Source organism: Thamnophis elegans, chromosome 3, assembly GCF_009769535.1.
Source record: "Thamnophis elegans isolate rThaEle1 chromosome 3, rThaEle1.pri, whole genome shotgun sequence".
Lineage (NCBI taxonomy): Eukaryota > Metazoa > Chordata > Lepidosauria > Squamata > Colubridae > Thamnophis > Thamnophis elegans.
The window spans coordinates 47,907,472-47,927,923 of NC_045543.1; the positions used below are offsets into that span (position 1 = coordinate 47,907,472).

The 20,452-nt window shown below is 38.1% G+C and overlaps 1 protein-coding gene across 5 annotated transcripts in view; it reads left to right on the plus strand.

Moving 5' to 3' along the window:
* RNF38 (ring finger protein 38) overlaps positions 1-20,452 on the plus strand; it is a 121,983-nt gene extending 101,531 nt beyond the window's left edge. For all 5 annotated transcript variants that reach the window (XM_032212808.1, XM_032212812.1, XM_032212813.1 and 2 more), the window contains 8 exons: positions 222-389; positions 1,673-1,843; positions 3,392-3,556; positions 5,018-5,124; positions 8,023-8,107; positions 8,907-9,028; positions 11,246-11,345; positions 16,884-20,452. In XM_032212808.1, the coding sequence (XP_032068699.1) occupies positions 222-389; positions 1,673-1,843; positions 3,392-3,556; positions 5,018-5,124; positions 8,023-8,107; positions 8,907-9,028; positions 11,246-11,345; positions 16,884-16,946 (981 nt within the window). In that variant the 3' untranslated portion in view covers positions 16,947-20,452. The remainder of the gene's footprint in view (positions 1-221; positions 390-1,672; positions 1,844-3,391; positions 3,557-5,017; positions 5,125-8,022; positions 8,108-8,906; positions 9,029-11,245; positions 11,346-16,883) is intronic.

Below are 20,452 nucleotides of genomic sequence, written 5' to 3' on the forward strand. Positions count from 1 at the left end.
AAAAATTGACATAGGCCATTTTTTTCAGTGCCATTGTAACTTTGAATGGTGACTAAATGAATTATTGTAAGTCAAGGATTATCTGTACTAAGTTGATAATAGCTGGTAAGTGATTCTCAAACCTCCTAAAGTGCTTTGGTGGAAAACCACAATCTCAATGACTTCAGAGTTTCCTGCTATTTTGATCCTTGTATATTGATCCAGATTCTCCTTGTCCTTAGATTCACCAGGGCACAGTCCCTGTTTCATATACAGTGACAACAGTAGCCCCACATGGGATACCACTTTGCACAGGCCAGCACATACCAGCTTGCAATACGCAGCAGGTCCCAGGGTGTTCTGTGGTTTTCAGTGGGCAGCACCTTCCTGTCTGCAGTGTGCCTCCTCCAGTAAGTACTTCTTTAATTTTAATTTTGGAATAATTGAAAATAATTGGAAGAGCAGACAGCTTTAAAAGAATGTATTTATACCTGAATTGTATGATTATCTATAAAAATAAATAACTAAAATTAAATTTTAGTGATATTTAACTTGCATGTTAAAAAGTTAAGTTTTTTGTAATAGTGCATCATCATGTATTTAAATGACTGTTAAACTGTTTATTTCACAAACTTAATTACTTCAAGAGTAGAATATTGGCTCTGTTCTCCTTGATATTTTTGAACATTACTTCCATAAAGTAGTTTGTGTACAAAATTTGAAAATACCTGTTTTATCTTGCTATTAGTAATAATTGTTGTAGTACCCATCCCACCTTTCCTTTTATGTTTATTGAAGGTGGTGAACATTCCCAATAATTCTGTCTACTGTTTCCCCTACAACATGAGTGTCAAACTCACGGCATCCCATTGCTGTCACATGATGTATTGGGCCTTTTTTCCTTTTGTGGAGCTGGGGTGGGCGTGGCCTGCATGTGATGCATCCAGCCCATGGGCTGCCAGTTTGACACCCCTGCCCTCAACACTTCTGTGAGGTGGGTTGAGCTGAGAGAAAGTGATTAGCCCAAAGTTACCCAGCCAGCTTCCATGTCTAAGGAAGGCTTTAGTTACTACTTTTAACAATTTTGGCTCAGAGAATTCTTTCAGAATTGTTATTTTAAAGTTCAAATAAAATGCCTTTCCTATATTTGACATTCTAGGCAGATTTTTTTTAAAATAAATTATCCTCCCTTTCTCAGGTGCTACTACTCTGAATAGTTAATAACCTAATAGTAAAAAATACATCAGTGCATACACATCATATTGAATTGACTTTCTGACATACAGCCCAGTGGCAATGAAAGAGCTTATAAATCTTATGCTAGTATCCAGAATTCCTACAGAAGAAACCTAACATTGCTTAAGCTTGATTTAAGATTCCAAATAATAGCATTGTAGTAAATTCTCCATTTGACATAGATGGAGTTTACATAGTTTGTAATTAAGTAATTGTTTAATTTCTAAACTATTGGAGTTATGTAATTCCTTAGAAAAGTTTAATTCTGCCATTCCAGTAAGTTATTTCTTCTTAATTTGCATAATTAATGTTGCTTTCATTAATAAAAGGGAAATAATCTATACTGTTGCAATAATATTTGTAAAATAAATAAGCTTTATTTTATCTTATTTCTTTATAAACATAAGCATCCGAATATTGTATGTTACATAAGGTTGTATATGTTTATCTTTTGCAGATGCTTCAAGCTTGTTCTGTTCAACATTTGCCAGTTCCATATGCAGCTTTCCCACCCCTCATTTCTAGTGATCCATTTCTCTTACATCCTCCACACCTCTCCCCACACCATGCTCCACATTTGCCACCTCCAGGCCAGTTTGTTCCTTTTCAGACACAGCAATCGCGATCGGTAGGTGTTCCTTTTTTGAAAATCTAGTAATACATTTTGGAATATTGTATTTAAGATAATCATGTTTCGATAACTGGCTACCAAAGATTGTTCCACTATTAAATTGAAAAATTCCATGAGTAAATTCTTGTGATATGCAAAACCTGTGATATACAAAAGCAATCTAGCTTTAATCATGTTGTCCAAGATTGATAGAGGAACAGAATAAAAAATGAACTTTTCAGTTTGTATTGTGGCACTGGATTTCCTATCTAATGTGGAAAGAATAAATGAAAGGTACTAATGCTGTTTAAATAACCACTGGGGGTTCAGTTTTGAATTTAACTGCAGTTTCAGATTTAAGAATATAGCTCTGCTTCAGTAAAATCCCTTTACATCTTTTGTTATTCACACAGGGATTGTTAAAAAATAAAGCTTAAATATATATTTTTAGTCTCACTGTAATAGTGAAATATCTCCTGGTGCTTTTCAGAAGTATTCAGACCAAGTTTCAAAAGAGTCTTCAGGGGCAGGGATCCAAAATTGAGGTGACAATGGCTAGCAAATGAAGCCCATTGTTACTAAAATGCTAGATTGCCTATGCCAAGAAGGCTGTTAATTTGGCAGTATAATATAAAATCATCTGTTCATCTTTGCTTTAGTTTTTCATGCTGCTGCCCAGAAAAAAATTGTAATTTTCTAACTTAGACTATGGTGGTAGTTCATGTAACACAAGGTTTTCCTGAAAAAGAATTAGGCAACTTGTGGTTTGCATATGGTCTCCTTGGCATCTCATCCTAGAAAATTCTGAGATTAAACTTGGAATTTGATATTAGGTTAGCTATTTCTTGATGTGAAAATGCTCAGAGAAGAATGGAGTTATGCATACAAGCCAAAGGTACTTAATCTTCCATGTCCCACAAAACCTCAAAACCACAAAAATGTGAATTTTATGCTTGTCAGTTTAAAGATTCAACCTGCAAAACATTCCCCTTATTCTTTTCTAAGGTGCTTTGCTTAGTTAAAAGTTTGAGTGAACACTCTTGGAGCTATCTTACAAAACAGTGCAATCCAGTAAAGTTATGACAATCGTGTTGTTTTATTTTGTCCTGTTTCATAGCTCCTTCTCAGCACAGCAGCTACACAGCAATTTCTTCTGGCTTCAGCAGATACTGGTGGACAATTGTTTAGAGTTGCTGTGAAGTAATGCTCTTCTTTGGCTTATCAGTTTTCTGCAACAATCCATGCCAAGTTTGGGCAGGGGGAGGGTAGGGGTGGAGTTAAAAGCTTATCAATTGTACAGTATTAGAAAAAAGTTTGTTCATAAATACTGTATAATAAGTAGCAACCATGGTAAATCAGACTACAAATTAATTACATTTTATACTGTTTAGCATTATAATGAATGCTTTGAAATAAGTAAGATTAATTTCAAGCAATACATTCTGTGTCTTCAGCACTACTCTGAAAACAGTATAAATGTCCATTGTCCGTTTGTTTAATTAGCCAACTAACCATATATTTAAAATGTTAAATATAATATGATGTTTCTCTTTTCTTTTTCCTTAGCCTCTCCAAAGGATAGAAAATGAAGTAGAGTTACTTGGAGATCATCTTCCTGTAGGAGGTTTTACCACCTATCCACCTTCAGCCCATCCACCAACATTGCCTCCCTCAACTCCCCTTCAGTTCCTAGCGCATGACCCTTTACATCAAGAGATGTCATTTGGAGTAGTAAGTGATGTTTGCCAATATACTGTCAAAATTTGATAAAAACCTTTTGTTTTAGCTTTTTAATGCACATTTTGGTCACATTTATTCAATTTCTAATAGCTGCCCATCTCAATCGATGACTCTGGGCACTCAGTTTAAAAAAAACATAGTACAATTAAACTATTTTAACACAAAAAAAACATTAAAAAATCCAAAACACATAAACACATTAGCCGAGATACATGACCAATTAAAAATAAAGTCAGGAAATGGAGTCCTTACCATATTTGGCACCCCAGGCTCAGGAACACAGCCAGGTATTTAGAGCTTTTATGAAAGGCTAACAAGGTTTGGGCCATTCTAATCTTCAGGGGGAGGATATTCCACAGAGCTTGGGCTACTACAGATCAGCAATAGTACTTATATAGCGATTCCTGTTGCTTTACAGCTCTCTCTAAGTGGTTTACAGACTGAGCATATTGCTCCCAATAATCTGGGTCCTTATTTTACCAACCTATGAAGAATGGAAGGCTGTCAACCTTGAGCTGGTCAGGATCAAAGGAATTGAACTCCTGGCAGAGAGCAGAGCTAGCCTGCAATACTGCATTCTAACCTCTGCACCACCATGACTCATGACAAGGCCTGTCTTCTAGTCCCTGCCAACCATCACTCTTTGGCCAATAAGATCTGCAGCATGCCCAATCTGCTAGATTGAATTGGACAGGTAGAGACTCTTGAAAATTGTATCGTGTGAAGTATTTACTTGTCATGTTTATATATCATAAATCAATTATGATTCCTTCAGGGGATACATTAGGGAACAAAATAGCAAACAAAAATACACCCAATTTAAACTAGCAGCAACACTGTTTCTCATGACATAACTCTAGAATTTAGAGAAAACTATCCAAGGTGCTATGGATCTAACTTTGTGGAGTAGTTGAAAATCTATTGTATTCTGTTGGGCCATCAAGGAGAAATAATGCCTCTGGGCTCTCACTTATCTCACAAAAATTGGGAGCACGAATTGGAGGCCAGCCATCTAATTGGGCTGAATACAAAGGATGTGGCATTTGCATGCAAAAGAGACTGCTCAGAAGATAATCTGGGAACTGGATTTTACAGAGTTTTCAAAGTTAAACCAGGTGCTTTAGAAACATCATAGGCACTACATTGGTTGCAATGTAGTGCCTACAGTATAGATGGTATATAATTATGGATGCTTTTCCCCTTTTCCATGAAGACTACTGCATTATGTATCAATTGCAGTTCCCTAGCAATGTTTAAAGATCCCATTTGAATACATTGCTGTAGTTTAGTCATGATGAAAGTGTGAGTTATTTTTACAGCGCTTTTACTGCAGGGAAAAAACATTGTGATAAAAAATACTTTGAATGTAAAACCTTTTTTTAGTGCCATGTATGACTGATTTCATTTAATAACTGACCATACTTTTAAAACACTTTGCTTTGTTTCTTTTAGCCTTATCCACCCTTTATGCCTCGAAGACTCACAGGGCGCAGTCGATATCGATCTCAGCAACCAATTCCGCCTCCCCCTTACCATCCCAGCCTATTGCCATATGTGCTGTAAGTTTGACATCTATTTTTATAAATTTAAGGTGGATGACACTTTTTTGCTAAAAGGCAAAGGTAGTCTTCAATCATGTGTTAAGCAACCATTTGAAATTACAAAGAGACTAAATGAATGGTGGTCATGACCAGTCATTCCTGCATCCTGGTGCATGATCTGGGCACTTAGCAATCAGCTCACACTTAAAACTGGTTTCAACTCCCCATTATCATGCAATTGCTATTTGCAATTTTCCATGCTGGCTTCCCCTAAAAATCAGAGGGGAAGCTGACAGGAAAGGTTGCAAGGCATTAGAGTAAGTTTCCCCATACATGCATCTTCCCCAGCCCCTTCATTGGCCACTTGAACACCATTGTATTAACTCTCTAGGCTTCTCTGTGTCTCCTTCCGTGCTCTCACACTTTCTCTGCAATTTAATCTTGTATTACTTCATGTCTTCCCCCACCTGGCAGCAGCCACTTACCTGCCTGCTGGCCTGCTTAGAAACTACTTGGGATTTACAGCTTCCTGTCAGCTTCCCCACTGATTTGGTTGGGGGCTGGCAGAAAGTTGTCTTGTCTAATAACCATGGAATTTGGTTAATAACAACAATCCCAACTTCAGGAATTGCCATTGCTAGGTGATGCAGTTGTGCTTTATGATTGTATTGCTTAGCAATAGGAATTCTTGTCCCAATTGCCATCCTAAATCGAGGACTACTTCTGTTTCATTAATTCCCAGAAAATACATGATGTTTTAATGCAAACACCCTACAGAAAGCATTACATATTGTCATGGAAACTATTTTAATCTCTGTGTATTAGCCCTAGTATCCATGCAAATGTACTGCTATGCTACTATTCTTGTGCTGATCTCTTTCTTTGCATTCAGATGAATAAGAAAACTTTCTAGATCATGAATGAGTAAATGTTTTACTTTACATCCCGAATAATGAGCTTATAGTGAACAAAGTATAGAAATAATTTTCCAAATGTATTGAAGGCACAAGGTTCCCCACTCTGTTGCAAGATTGTATAAAATCTCTAATTTAGACATAGAATTTTAAGTTTTTGGAATATGGTAGCTCTGCAAATCTCACACAGAAGATTTTAGGAAGGTTTTTTAATGTGCACGTTGGTAGTTATCAGTAAGAAATTACAGCAACTGAATGAGCTGCTTTTGGTGGCTAGTGGAAGCTGGAGAAGTGAGGCTAGGTATAAAGCAAAGTGGCTAAGACGCTGAGCTTGTATATCAGAATGGTCGTCAGTTCGGTGGTTCAAATCCCCAGCGCCGCGTAATGGATTGAGCTCCCATTACTTGTTCCAGCTTCTGTCAACCTGGCAGTTTGAAAGTATGTAAAAATGCAAGTAGAAAAATAGGAACCACCTTTGATGGAAAGGTAACAGCGTTCCATGCGCCTTTGGCGTTTAGTCATGCCGGCCACATGACCACAGAAACATCTTTGGACAGCACTGGCTCTTTCGCTTTGAAACGGGGATGAGCACTGTCCCCTGGAGTTGGGAACGACTAGCACATATGTGCAAGGTGAACCTTTACCTTTAAAGTATGTCTTAAGAGTGCCGTATCGGTGCTATTGAACTTTCTGGAGAATGTATAGCACCTAGCAATGAATATATTATAATCTTTTGGTTGCTTTCATTTTTCTTACTTTGTATAGAAATATATTGTGTTAGTTTCCTTCTTAGTGTTATTTTTCCATATTTCAGCATGGTCTTTAGTTTTCCTATTTTAAACCCAGTCTCCAGTATGCTTTCCTTATGGTTCCTCCATAAGAGAGATAAATGCTTCCTGTTCTTGTTGAAAGACCAATTCTTAGTTTTTGTTTTTGGAGTCCTATTGAAGCTTGATTTCATACTTTTTTTATTTCACCTATAAGACATCATATTTCTTGTTTTTAGTTGTAACATTTGTTAGTAGCATTAGACTGTCTTCAAGCTCTCACTCATGTTTTGCCTTGGAGAAAGTAAGAAATATCAAAAGTAAATAAGAATCATTTTATTCTCTCAATCAAAAAAAGAAAAAATGCTGCTGCTCTTCTGAGTATTCTGGGCACACCAGAGGAAAAGAGGAAATTGGTAGACAGACAGACAGACAGACAGACAGACACACACACACACACACACACACACACACACAAACGACTGGCAAGTAAACCAAACTAATTTGATATATGAAGCCTTTATGTGAAATACAAAATCTACTACTTGATCATGTTACAACATTATAGGTAGTCCTTGACTTACAACAGTTCGTGTAGACTGTTCAAAGTTATAACAGTACTGAAAAAAGTGATTTATGACTGTTTTCTACACTTACAACCGTTGCAGCATCCCCCATGGTCACGTGATCATAATTCAGATGCTTCGCAATTGAGTGATGGTTGCAGTACCATATCATCTTTTGCGACTTCTGAAAAGCAAAGTCAATGGAGAAGCCAGATTCACTTAACGACCATGTTATTAACTTATCAGCTGAAATGATTAAGTTAACAACTGTGGCAGGAAAGCTTGTAAAATGGGGCAAAATTCAGTTTAAATTATCTCACTTAACAACAGAAAGTTTGAGCTCATTTGTAGTCATAACTTGAGGGTTATCTCTATATGTTTTAGATTAGTTTTTGGCTTTGAACAATACTTTTCTTCTACTCCCTAATTTGTATTAATTGAGGAAGTAGGAGTTGTCCAAGCCCACTACTGTTGAGTGTAGAAATGGTTGTAGTGAATAAGATTTTTTCTAGTGAAATAAGCTTTTATTCTAAGCTTTTAATCCTTTACTTTTGTGCATTATGTTTTTTATATTTGTTTTACTGTAATTTTAACAAATATTGGTTGAAAAATATGGATTAAAAAGTATTTTATTTTTGGAATAATAATAACCCCATCCCTCTTTCATAGATCAATGCTTCCTGTGCCACCTGCCGTTGGGCCAGCCTTCAGTTTTGAGCTGGATGTAGAAGATGGTGAAGTAGAAAACTATGAGGTTGGTTAGCAACAAATAAGCATGTGAAGTATAGTCATGAGGATTTAATTACTTTTTTTAAAAAAATTCTCAAGATGTTAGATTAGTTGTAATTGGTGCTAGAAGGCAGTTTACACAATAGTAATTTTTACCTATTATCAGCCAGCTCTCCTTAACACTGTGCAGAAGTCAGAATGATTGTACTGTGAGGGAGGGAAAGTCTAAAATTGTGTGGAAGAATTTCATAGAGCATGTTAGCAATTCTCCTTATGCATAATACCTTTGAAACATCCACTTTCATGCCACTTTTTTTAGAGGTGATTTTTTAAAAATGCATCCCTGGATGAAAACCATAAAGTGGTGAATGTCTTTGTTTGGGATAGAAAAAATATATTAATTCCATAAAGCTAGTTAATGTGTAAGAATATATCTACACAGATGGATTCCTAAGATCTGTTCATTTTGAATTTAACTGCCAAGTAAGAATTGTTTCCCATATGTGTGTGTGTGTGTGTGTGTTTATGTATGTAGGTAGGTAGGTATGTATGTATGTATGTATGTATGTATGTATGTATGTATGTATGTGTTTGCGATGAGGAAGGAACCAGAATAAACAATCCATGATATGCAAAACCAGAATTATCTGATATACATACATACATACATACATACATACATACATACATACATACATAGTATGTCATTCAGATAATTCTGGTTTTACATATCATAGATTGTTTATTCTGGTTCCTTCCTCATCGCAAACTAATTATGATATGAAAAGTCCAAAGGGTTGAACTAAACACTACTTCTCTCACAGGCACTGCTGAACTTGGCAGAAAGACTGGGTGAGGCCAAACCAAGGGGATTGACAAAAGCAGATATTGAACAACTTCCGTCTTATAGGTTCAACCCAAATAACCATCAGTCAGAACAGACTTTGTAAGTTTTTCATACTTTCATTGAACATTTAGTATGAAGGCATGTTATCTTGTTGCTGGAGTCTTACACAGAAGCACCTCTAGGCTTAAAATTACTTCCCAGCTTATATATAGGTTGATCATTGGTTTTGAGGCTTTCTCAGTTTTCAGTTAAAATCCTTATTAACCATTGAACTAAAATCTTAAGCATAAGGCATTAACATTTTAATTCTGGCTGTATACTCACAATGTTTTAGATTTCAGAAGGGGCACATTTTCTATCTTGCTGCCATCTACTATACCGGAATTGTACTAGAACAGAAGAAAATTAGGTGGAGGAAAGGCTATTCCTATAAGATGAGAAGTAGCATTTCTGTAACCTCAGAAATTCAGTCAACCTTCCTTCCTGTAATAATACATTGGTATCTGCCTTTGAAGTATGGAAATTATCAAATTTTGCAATGTAGTTTGTAGTTTGCAATGTAGTCGGGTATAGATTTTCAAGGTGAAAATGTAGCACATGAAAACAGCAAAATAATCATTTTTTCTTGAATTTTTACCTCTGCTCATATTTTTTTTAAATATCTCTGCCTTATTTTTGTTCCTCCAAAATGATAATAAAAATAAGTAAACATAAATCTGCATTTTGAAAAAAAATAAACATATACTCCTCACTGAATCTCTACAATGAGAGTTAGAAATTATATGGAAGATTTAATTAAAAAAACCTCTATTATTTATCATTCATCACCGTCATACAAAAATTCTAAATAAGAAAAGTAGAAAAAAAGGTTGCTACAAAAGAAATGAAGATTAAATTGAGAATTCAACAATTTAATGTTTGCATGAATTTAGATCAGGGACTTCTAATCTCCTTAAACAGGACTGTAATTTTTAGAATTGATTCAGCTCAGAGTGAAGCCTAAAACCTAGGGGTTTTTTTCCCCAAAATGAAAAAATATAGCAGCCTTTTGGAAAGCATTGCTGTGGTGCAATAATTCATTTTAGAATAATGAGTATAGTAAGACAAGGTATTCATACTTAAGTACCCTAAAACAACAAAAGCAGTGTAGTATTACTTTGAAATGTAAAAGCAAAATGCATTTTGTAAAGATATAATTATAAATGTAATTATATGAATAAATAACACTTATACAGCACTGCTATTTTTTTAAATACCCAAGTGATCTTATATCAAGATGCAGTTCATAAGAATTTAATATGAAGTTAATCAGTGAATTAATGAATTAATAATACATATTTTATATTCCCCAAAACTCTGAATTAAAAAAAGTGTTGAGTCATACAACTGCTTTTTTGTCAACAAATTCAAAATGTTAAAGATATATTCACTTCTATGCCGCTCATTTCAAGTAATGAAAATCTACTGTATATTAGATAGATAGAGTTGACCCACTGCTTACCTTAAGTTCTATTTTCATCTACTTGAAAATTGCTGTGGTAATGCATGTGAAATGCTTTACAGTCCAAGCAATATAATAACTAGGAATGTGTAAAACAAGCTGTTCCATGACAAACTGTTCTGCATGCAGAAATGCTGGGTTTGAGTGGTCTGTGCCCACACTGCAACATGCTGGTTGTTTTGTTTCAGGCATGGCACAAAAAGGGACTATTTTGATTCAGGCACAAATGTTTCACAGAGGAAGGGAGCAGGAAAAAAGCCAAGGATATTGATATTGGGAAGGTGCAAAGAAGATTGAAGGCTGGCATATCAGGGATACTGTATGCTGTACTGGAATATCACAAGTGATGGGGAGAAAAGGAAGGGAGCTGGGAAGATCAGGAGTAGGTGGACCATTAGGAAGTTGCCACTCTGGGAGTCGCTGATGAAAATGGGAGTTTCTTGCCTGTTTGGATTTTGCTTCATTCAAACCCTGAAACAACAAAAAGATTCCAGTTTCTGTGGAATGGATTTTGACCCCAAGAATGCAGTGGTTTATTCTAAGTAGGAAAGTGAACATTTTTCCCATTTCATGTAGGCCTGCATAAATAACCAATCCTAATAGGTATTATTATTTGCTCATAATTGATATTGAACTGTATTTTTGGAGTTTAAATTTAAAACAAAATCTGACACTGATTCATCAACATGCACTGAAATGTATGGCTTTTTATTTTTAAGCTGCATAGAAAACAGCTTCAAATTTTTGAAGTAAAAAGTTGTTAAATATAATTGTTGCTTTTGTTCAGTAAACTATCTTGCAATGTTCTTTTTTAGGTGTGTAGTATGCATGTGTGACTTTGAGTCAAGGCAACTGCTTAGAGTTTTACCATGTAACCATGAGTTCCATGCCAAGTGTGTCGACAAATGGCTTAAGGTAATGTTATTTTAAGAAAGAAAGTTGTTTAATCATGTCCATATTGCACACAGTAACTTTTCAATAGTCTAGCACAGGGGTGTCAAGCTCAAGGCCCGGGGCCCGGATCCGGCCCACGGAGTGCTTAGATCTGGCCCACGGGGCCACCCTGGAAGCAACAAAGAATCAGCCCATGGTGCCTTTGCCAGCAAAAACGGAGCTTGGAAGGGCCATGTGTGGCCTTTGCAATCTCTGTTTTTGCTGACAGAAGAGGGTTGCAGGAGGCCGTTGCAGCTGCAAATGGAGCTCGGAAGCCCGTTTTCATTGGCAGAGTGCTCGGGCCACCACAGGCACCCCCGACACAACTGATGTCGAGCTGGCCATGTCCCCCTGGCCCCCAGGTCAAACACAGTCCTGAGGCAGCCCTCAATGAAATTGAGTTTGACATCCCTGGTCTAGCGTGTTCAGAAGCATACTCGATACTTGGAGCAGTAGTTATCAAACTGTAGGAATAATTTATTTCTTTAAGATGTGCCTTTTTGTTGAAGAATAGAAAGTGTTATAATCTTTCCTAAAACTATGTTTTAAAAATGTCATTAAATATTTTTAAAAATGTATATTTAAAATTTAGCTGGTGTCGCCAGAAATAGATGTAAGAACAACAGCATTCTTCAAAACATAAGTTCAAGAGGAAATTGGAAATGTCAGATGATGCCTTAAGTTCTATTGTATCACTACAACGGTAAATTCTAAAGAATCCGTATACAAAACCTAATGTTCTGCATAGACAAAGTTATTCAGTTTTAATTTCAATGGCCTGTAAAAAAGGTATGTGCATGAAAAAATTGGAGGAATTTTTAAATAGAATTAGATGTCACCATTCATCCTATTGAAATTGTGCAAGGGCAGAACTTTACCATAGTATCTAAATTGGTATCCTCACTAATGTACATGGCAGTTATATACAGTGGGGCAAAAAAGTATTTAGTCAGCAATAGCAATAGCAATAGCAGTAGACTTATATACCGCTTCATAGGGCTTTCAGCCCTCTCTAAGCGGTTTACAGGGAGTCAGCATATTGCCCCCAACAATCTGGGTCCTCATTTTACCCACCTCGGAAGGATGGAAGGCTGAGTCAACCCTGAGCCGGTGAGATTTGAACCGCTGAACTGCTGATCTAGCAGTAGCCTGCAGTGCTGCATTTAACCACTGCGCCACCTTGGCTCTTAGTCAGCCACCAATTGTGCAAGTTCTGCCACTTAAAAAGATGAGAGAGGCCTGTAATTGACATCATAGGTAGACCTCAACTATGAGAGACAAAATGAGAAAACAAATCCAGACAATCACATTGTCTCATTTGGAAAGAATTTTTTTTGCAAATTATGGTGGAAAATAAATATTTGGTCAATATCAGAAGTTCATCGCAATACTTCGTTATATATCCTTTGTTGGCAATGACAGAGGTCAAACATTTTCTGTAAGTCTTCACAAGGTTGGCACACACTGTTGCTGGTATGTTGGCCCATTCCTCCATGCAGATCTCCTCTAGAGCAGTGATGTTTTGGGGCTGTCGCTGGGCAATACGGACTTTCAACTCCCTCCAAAGGTTTTCTATGGGGTTGAGATCTGGAGACTGGCTAGGCCACTCCAGGACCTTGAAATGCTTCTTACGAAGCCACTCCTTTGTTGCCCAGGCAGTGTGTTTGGGATCATTGTCATGCTGAAAGACCCAAGTTTGCCCTTGGTTGGTTGGTTGGTTGGTTGGTTTATTCGACTTGTATGCCACCCTATTCCCGGAGGGACTCAGGGCGGCTGACAAACCAGAAGGGAAGGGTCACAATACAAAAAAGTAAAAAGACAAAAAACAAACAATACAAAACAATTTTAAAAGTCACAACACGCACAACAGTTCGAGTAGAGGTGGAACTCAGGAGCCCCAGGCCTGCTGGAACAGCCAGGTCTTAACGGCTTTTTGGAAAGCCTGAAGGGTGGTGAGGGTCCGAATCTACACGGGGAGATCGTTCCAGAGGGCCGGAGCAGCCACAGAGAAGGCCCTCCTCCGGGTGGTCGACAACCGGCATTGGCCTGCAGATGGAATTTGGAGGAGACCTAATCTGTGGGATCTGATGGGTCTATGGGAGGTAATTGGCAGAAGGCAGTCTCTCAAGTACCCAGGTCCAATACCATGTAGGGCTTTATAAGTGACGACTAGCACCTTGAAGCATATCCGGAGACCAATAGGCAGCCAGTGCAGCTCACGGAGGATAGATGTAATGTGGGTGTACCGAGGCGCACCCACAATCATTTGTGCGGCTGCATTCTGGACAAGCTGAAGTCTCCGAACACTCTTCAAGGGCTGCCCCATGTACAGCACATTGCAGTAGTCCAGTCTTGAGGTCACAAGGGCGTGAGTGACTGTTGTAAGAGCCTCCCGGTTCAGGGTGGGACGCAATTGGTGCACCAGGCGTACCTGGGCAAATGCCCCCCTGGTCACAGCCGACAAATGGTGATCTAAAGTCAGCTGCGGATCCAGGAGGACTCCCAAATTGCGAACCCTGTCTGAGGGGCGTATAATTTCACCCCCCAGCCTGAGAGTTGGAATACATAGCCAATTTTTGGGAGGGAAAAACACCAGCCACTCGGTCTTATCAGGATTGAGAGCCAGTTTGTTAACCGCCATCCAGACCCTAACATCCTCCAGGCACTGACACATCACGTCAACCGCTTCACTGAGCTGGCACGGGGCGGACAGATACAGTTGAGTATCGTCCGCATACTGGTGATATTTTATCCCGTGCCGTCGAATGATCTCACCCAGCAGCTTCATGTAGATGTTAAACAGGAGGGGGGACAGGACTGAACCCTGCGGCACCCCATAGTTGAGGGGCCTAGGGGTCGACCTCTGCCCTCCAACCAACACTGACTGCGATCTGTCCGAGAGGTAGGAGGAGAACCACCGAAGAACGGTGCTTCCCACCCCCACCTCTCGCAACCGTCGCAGAAGGATACCATGGTCGATGGTATTGAAGGTCGCTGAGAGGTCAAGGAGCACTAGGACGGAGGGGTGGCCCCCGTCCCTGGCTCTCCAGAGATCATCGGTCAGTGCGACCAAAGCAGTTTCTGTGCTGTAGCCAGGCCTGAATCCGGATTGAAAGGAGTCTAGATAATCCTTGCTGATGGAAGGAGGTTTGCACTCAAAATCTCACGATACATGGCCCCATTCATTCTTTCTTGTGCACGGATCAGTCGTCCTGGTCTCTTTGCAGAGAAATAGCCCCAAAGCATGATGTTGTCACCCCCGTGCTTCACAGTAGGTATGGTGTTCTTTGGATGCAACTCAGAATTTTCTCTCCTCCAAACACGACGAGTTGTGTTTCTACCAAACAGTTCTGCTTTGGTTTCATCTGACCATATGACATTCTCCCAATCCTCTTCTGGATCATCCAAATGCTCTCTAGCAAACTTCAGACTGGCCCGGACATGTACTAGCTTAAGCAGGGGGACACGTCTGGCACTGCAGGATCTGAGTCCCTGGTGGCGTAGTGTGTTATTGATGGTAGCCTTTGTTACGTTGGTCCTAGCTCTCTGCAGGTCATTCACTAGGTCCCCCCGGGTGGTTCTGGGATTTTTGCTCACCGTTCTTGTGATCATTTTGACCCCACGGGGTGAGATCTTGCGTAGAGCCCCAGATCGAGGGAGATTATCAGAGGTCTTGTATGTCTTCCGTTTTCTAATTATTGCTCCCACAGTTGATTTCTTCATACCAAGCTGCTTGCCTATTGCAGATTTAGTCTTCCCAGCCTGGTGCAGGTCTACAATTTTGTTTCTGGTATCCTTTGACAGCTCTTTGGTCTTCACCATAGTGGAGTTTGGAGTGTGACTGATTGAGGTTGTGGACAGGTGTCTTTTATACTGCTAACAAGTTCAAACAGGTGCCATTAATACAGGTAATGAGTGGAGGACAGAGGAGCCTCTTAAAAAAGAAGTTACAGGTCTCCGAGAGAACCAGAAATCTTGCTTGTTTGTAGGTGACCAAATACTTATTTTCCACCATAATTTGCAAAAAAATTCTTTCCAAATCAGACAATGTGATTGTCTGGGTTTGTTTTCTCATTTTGTCTCTCATAGTTGAGGTCTACCTATGCTGTCAATGACAGGCCTCTCTCATCTTTTTAAGTGGGAGAACTTGCACAATTGGTGGCTGACTAAATACTTTTTTGCCCCATTGTATATATTCAACATTTTTATCCTACTTTTTTAAAGAGAAAACAGATTGATTACCTGCAGACTACTGTATACAGAATTTACCAGTTATTTATATTCTATGTATTCATTCATTTAATCAATCAATCATTCATTCTACATCCCCCCCCACCTCACTTAAACAGCTTACAATAAAAAACAGTATAAAAACATAAATAAGAGCAAAGTTAAAAACAAATTTAAAAAGCAAGATTACAGTATTAAAATTTAACAAGTTAATAAGGTGGAGAGGACCCCCCTCATGACAACCATCCCTGGGGTTGCATATCACTCTTTGAAACCAATGCCAATTGGCAGATCCAAGTCTTAACTCTGTTCCTGAAGGCCAAAAAAGAAGGAGGGAATATCTCACCCCCGGGGTAGGATATTCCAAAGGGGAGAAGCAACAGCAGAGAAGACTTTCTCTGGAATCTACCAGTTTAAATTCTTTAACCTATAAGATCCACAATATTCCTGCATGACTGGGTGGGACAGTACAATACAGTTGGGGTGAGATAATTCCTCAGGTAACTTGACCTGTGTCATGAAGGGCTTTAAAGATGATAACCAACACCTTGAATTGGACTCGGAAACAAACTGGCACTCAAGCTTGTATAACAGAGCTGTTATATACACAACCCCAGGGGTGTCCAAGATGCTTGCACTTTTCATATTTTGAAGCCTTTTTTGTACCATATATTAGAGTGAATATTATAGAAATGTGGTCACTAAGGATTTGCATTTGTGGCATACATATTCAGTTTTTACTAAGGGTGTCTGTTTTTGAATACTTTTTAATATCCCTGAAGACCTTAGTGATTGTAAGAACTTTGGTCTTCCCCTTCTGACCCTGCAGAAAGTTATATTTGCAATTGATCTTTAGGAAGCTTCAGCTAAAAACATTTAGAACAAAAAGTATGTATTGACTCTCGATTTTAAATATGACTGGTATGACCCTTGAGGTTTGGTATAGTTCTTTCATCTCAGAATTCTGTTACCATACTGAGCAAAGACAAGTAATCAGCCACTGAGTCTTGTTAGCACATTTGCTGAAAATGATGCATTCTAATTTTAGGCTGAAATCTTATGTATCCACATAAGGCACAAATGAAAGTAAGAGAGATGATGAAAAATCAAAGGCTACCCTCAAAATCTGTCTCTTTCCCTATTAAGTTCATCCTCCAAATGAATTTCTACATCTGTTGAAAATAATATGTCATTTATTACAGTGAGCAGGGTTTTTTTCCCCTCAGAAGGGTTTCCTATTTTGTAGTCAGTGTAGCCTTCCTTCAGTAAAACCTCTTTTTTGTATTTTAGGCAAATCGTACCTGCCCTATCTGCAGAGCTGATGCTTCAGAAGTGCATCGTGATTCAGAATGACCAGTCTAAGAGCACAATTCTACTTTGGGTGTTCCTAGTCACATGTGTGTATATATATATATGAACTCTCCATTGAACTTAACCCGTGTGGCTTCCAGCCTTCCCTTTACACAAAAGGGTCAATGGACCTTTCTTTGCACTGTGTGATTTAATCAACTATAAAGCTTATAATTAGTCTTCACAATTATGGGATTGTTATACTAACTGTGTGATTGGAACTCCAAAGATATTTTTTTTCTTTTAGCTTAATTTCGTGTGTGCACTAACATTCCCTGGTTTTTGTGTGATCATTCCGAGTGTTGCTGCGAGATTACAGTGGAACGTGATCTTCTAGCATGTGCTTTTATATAAAAAGTGGTAGCTCCAAACAATATAGCAATCTACCTTATATAGAGCCTTCAAATACTGTGAGTGAGAATAAATGGTGCGGGTGGGTGCGTTGATCGCAGGATGTCTGTTATGTATGCAGGCGAGCAAGAGTTTGGTGATAGCGTGTAAGAGGACTTATATACCAGCATGTACTGAGGATGTATGTGTGTAGTATTAATTATGCTGCAATGTATAATCTTGTGTGTTATTTAAACAGTACTAGTACTGTACACTGGTTTCTTTCCTTGCGTTTGCAGTTGCACACTGAATGCAAAGGGTGCAGCAATTATAGACATTTGATATTTCATCCCCCATGTATTTAATAGTATAAAAGGTCCTTTTTGTTTTTATTCAGATAACTATTATGCTTCCCATTAATTGGGGGTCCTATATCTGTCATTATAGAGCATATTGATTCTTAGTTACAATTAATTAGCCTTAATTTTAGGCTGCTGGAATTTCTACATTTTTTAAAAAAAAAAAAAACTTGCAGCTCACTGCTAACTGTATAAGGAGTTGCAGCATTGCACAGTCAGGTAGCAATATTAAAAATTCTCAACTGATAACCGAAAAGCTTATTGTCCTCTCTCTTTTTTTAAATTCTTCAAATCAATATTGGTTCTTTTTGATTGAACTTTGGAATACATTGTTTTTAAATTTCAGAGAGTGAAGATAACTTTGTTTTGAGGGTTTTTTAATTTTTTGTCTTTAAATACAGAAACCGAGAGGATTTTCAAATCTGGTGCAAATGCTTCTTGTATTGTTGGCAATATATTTGCTTAAATATACAGATACACTGGCACTAATTCACATTCCTTGCCATATACAAGCTACCGTATACAATTAAATACCTTTTAAAGAGATTTTTTTCCCCATTTTCAAAGCCTTCAGTTTTGTGAACAAAGTAAACCCTTAGCACTTTCTTAGAGATAGAACATTGTGATTCTCCCATCTTAGCCATGGTACCATGTTCACCTACTGCCTGGCAAGTGTCACAAATGCAGTTTCTAGCTTGCTACCCTGGGTAGCGAGTTTTTGTGTGGATGTTAAAGCATCCTCAGTATTGTATGGATAGTATGAAGAATATTCATGGTCAAGAATGGGCGGGTATACGAAATCAAGAAAAAAAAACTAAATGCTGTGAATTTGGAGTTGACCTCCTTTCAACTGCCTTCTGAATAATGTAGTGGCAAAATTGGCATCACTTAACATTCTGGACTTGGTGTTTAACTTTTTTTTACAACAAAGGAAACAGTTGTCTACCCATGGCTACATGATTCTCCAAGAGAAGAATATTTATTTCTGGATTTCATTTATAAGCACCAAAACCTTTGATTGCAACGGCACAAGCGTTGCAGCTATTGCTGCGAGTCAGCTTTCTGGATCTTGTGTGTCTTTTCTGATGCTTTATATGCTGCTATATATTGAATCTCTTTATTCCTCCAGAACAGTGTTGGTTGTGAATCATCCTCCTTTCTCAAAGCTCTGATGACTAATCGCAGTGTGTGGTTCTACAAATTTTAAAAAAGCACAATTCCCACCAACCTTCCTTGTTTCAGATACTGTTTGCCTCTGTTTAGTAACTTAGACGCCTTAGTCTGTCCATAGTGTCAGGAACTGTAATCTGTGTGACAGATTTTACATGTTACAATTTTTCTCTTCAATGTGCTCTAAGAAATTGTCTCGGTGTGTTGAAAAGTTTAAATTATTGCACATGGTAAATTTTATTTTTTTAAGCAAACAAAATCATGGGTTGGGAAGTGGGAGGGAAGCCACACATGTTTTACAGAAACTCTGGATCTTTTTTATATTGCTGGATTTTCAAAAAAAGAAAAAGAAAAAAGAAAAAATTACCACGCAGAATTACCATAATATTACCCTGCTCATTGTCCACTGAGTACCCACTCAGTGTAAACCTTGTTTTGGTAACAGATGTTTTCTGGAACACAGTGAGGCTCATTAGTATCTTAATTCCAAGAAAGGGCTTTCCAGCCCTGCATCTGGATCCAATATTGCAGTGCAGCATCTGTCCCTTGAATCCCTGTTTCGTTTGAAGGACACTGTTGATGGAGGGATAGGACTGCATGAGGGGAACTATTCTGGTAGCATACTCAATTGTTGCACTCTTGTGGCAGATCTTTTTGAATGACTTGTTCGCTTGGGACTCTTGCAAATGTGTGCAGGTTTGCTTCCTGTGGTTAGGTTTGTGTGAGACACATGTGCATGTGTTTTGAACCAACTCAAAGCTGGCTACAGTGGAATTCTGAACCCATTGTGGCTGGCAGATGAGAGGGGGAGATCATTCTTTGCAGTAAACTGCCATGCATTATGCACATTGACACATCTAATTCTATAGCCCTCGATGCCTGACAGCACCTAATTATACTATTGGGTAGCCTCTTCCCCCTTATCCCTACCTCTCCCTAATGGAAAAAAAATAAAGTTGGCTTTATCATGTTGGCACTGCTGGGGTTTTATTTGCATGAATTGTCAACTTAATTTGACCTCCTGGCTTTTTAAAAATAAACGGTATAAAGGCCTTAAGGATATCTCTTTAAGGCCACACCTCTTGGTTTTCTTTTGCAGATTATTTTGTGAAAAGTAATTTCTTTTGTATAAACTTCTTTGTACAGTCTCCAGAATGTGATATTTGTCGCAGCTGTTAACATTTCCACTTCTTGTACTATTTGGGATTTACCAACTCTTAACTTTGCTTTCTAAAAACTCAACAACAACAAAACTGTTATTTGTAGACATCAGAGAACGGTGGTTCTCTCACCTTTGCTCCCTTTGGTACCTTCAGTTACCTCATTTTGGGTTTTGTTTTTTTTTTGTGTTGCAGATTTGCTAATGAATATAAAAGCTTATGGATTTTGTTAGAATTATATTTGTCAGATGTTTTCTTTTAAGATCATACTCCATTGTATCATTTAACATGTAGTTTTAAATGTATTATAAATATCTGTAACCAAATCATTTGAAGGCTTGATAAATTTTTAACAAAATTTGTACATTTTTTATGAGAGTTACTAGTAATGCTTTACTAAGTAGTGCAATGAATTTTTATTTTTAATCCCTGTGCCCAATTTTGGAGTTGAGAGGGTTGTTCAGTAATAAATGTATGATGTACACTTGGA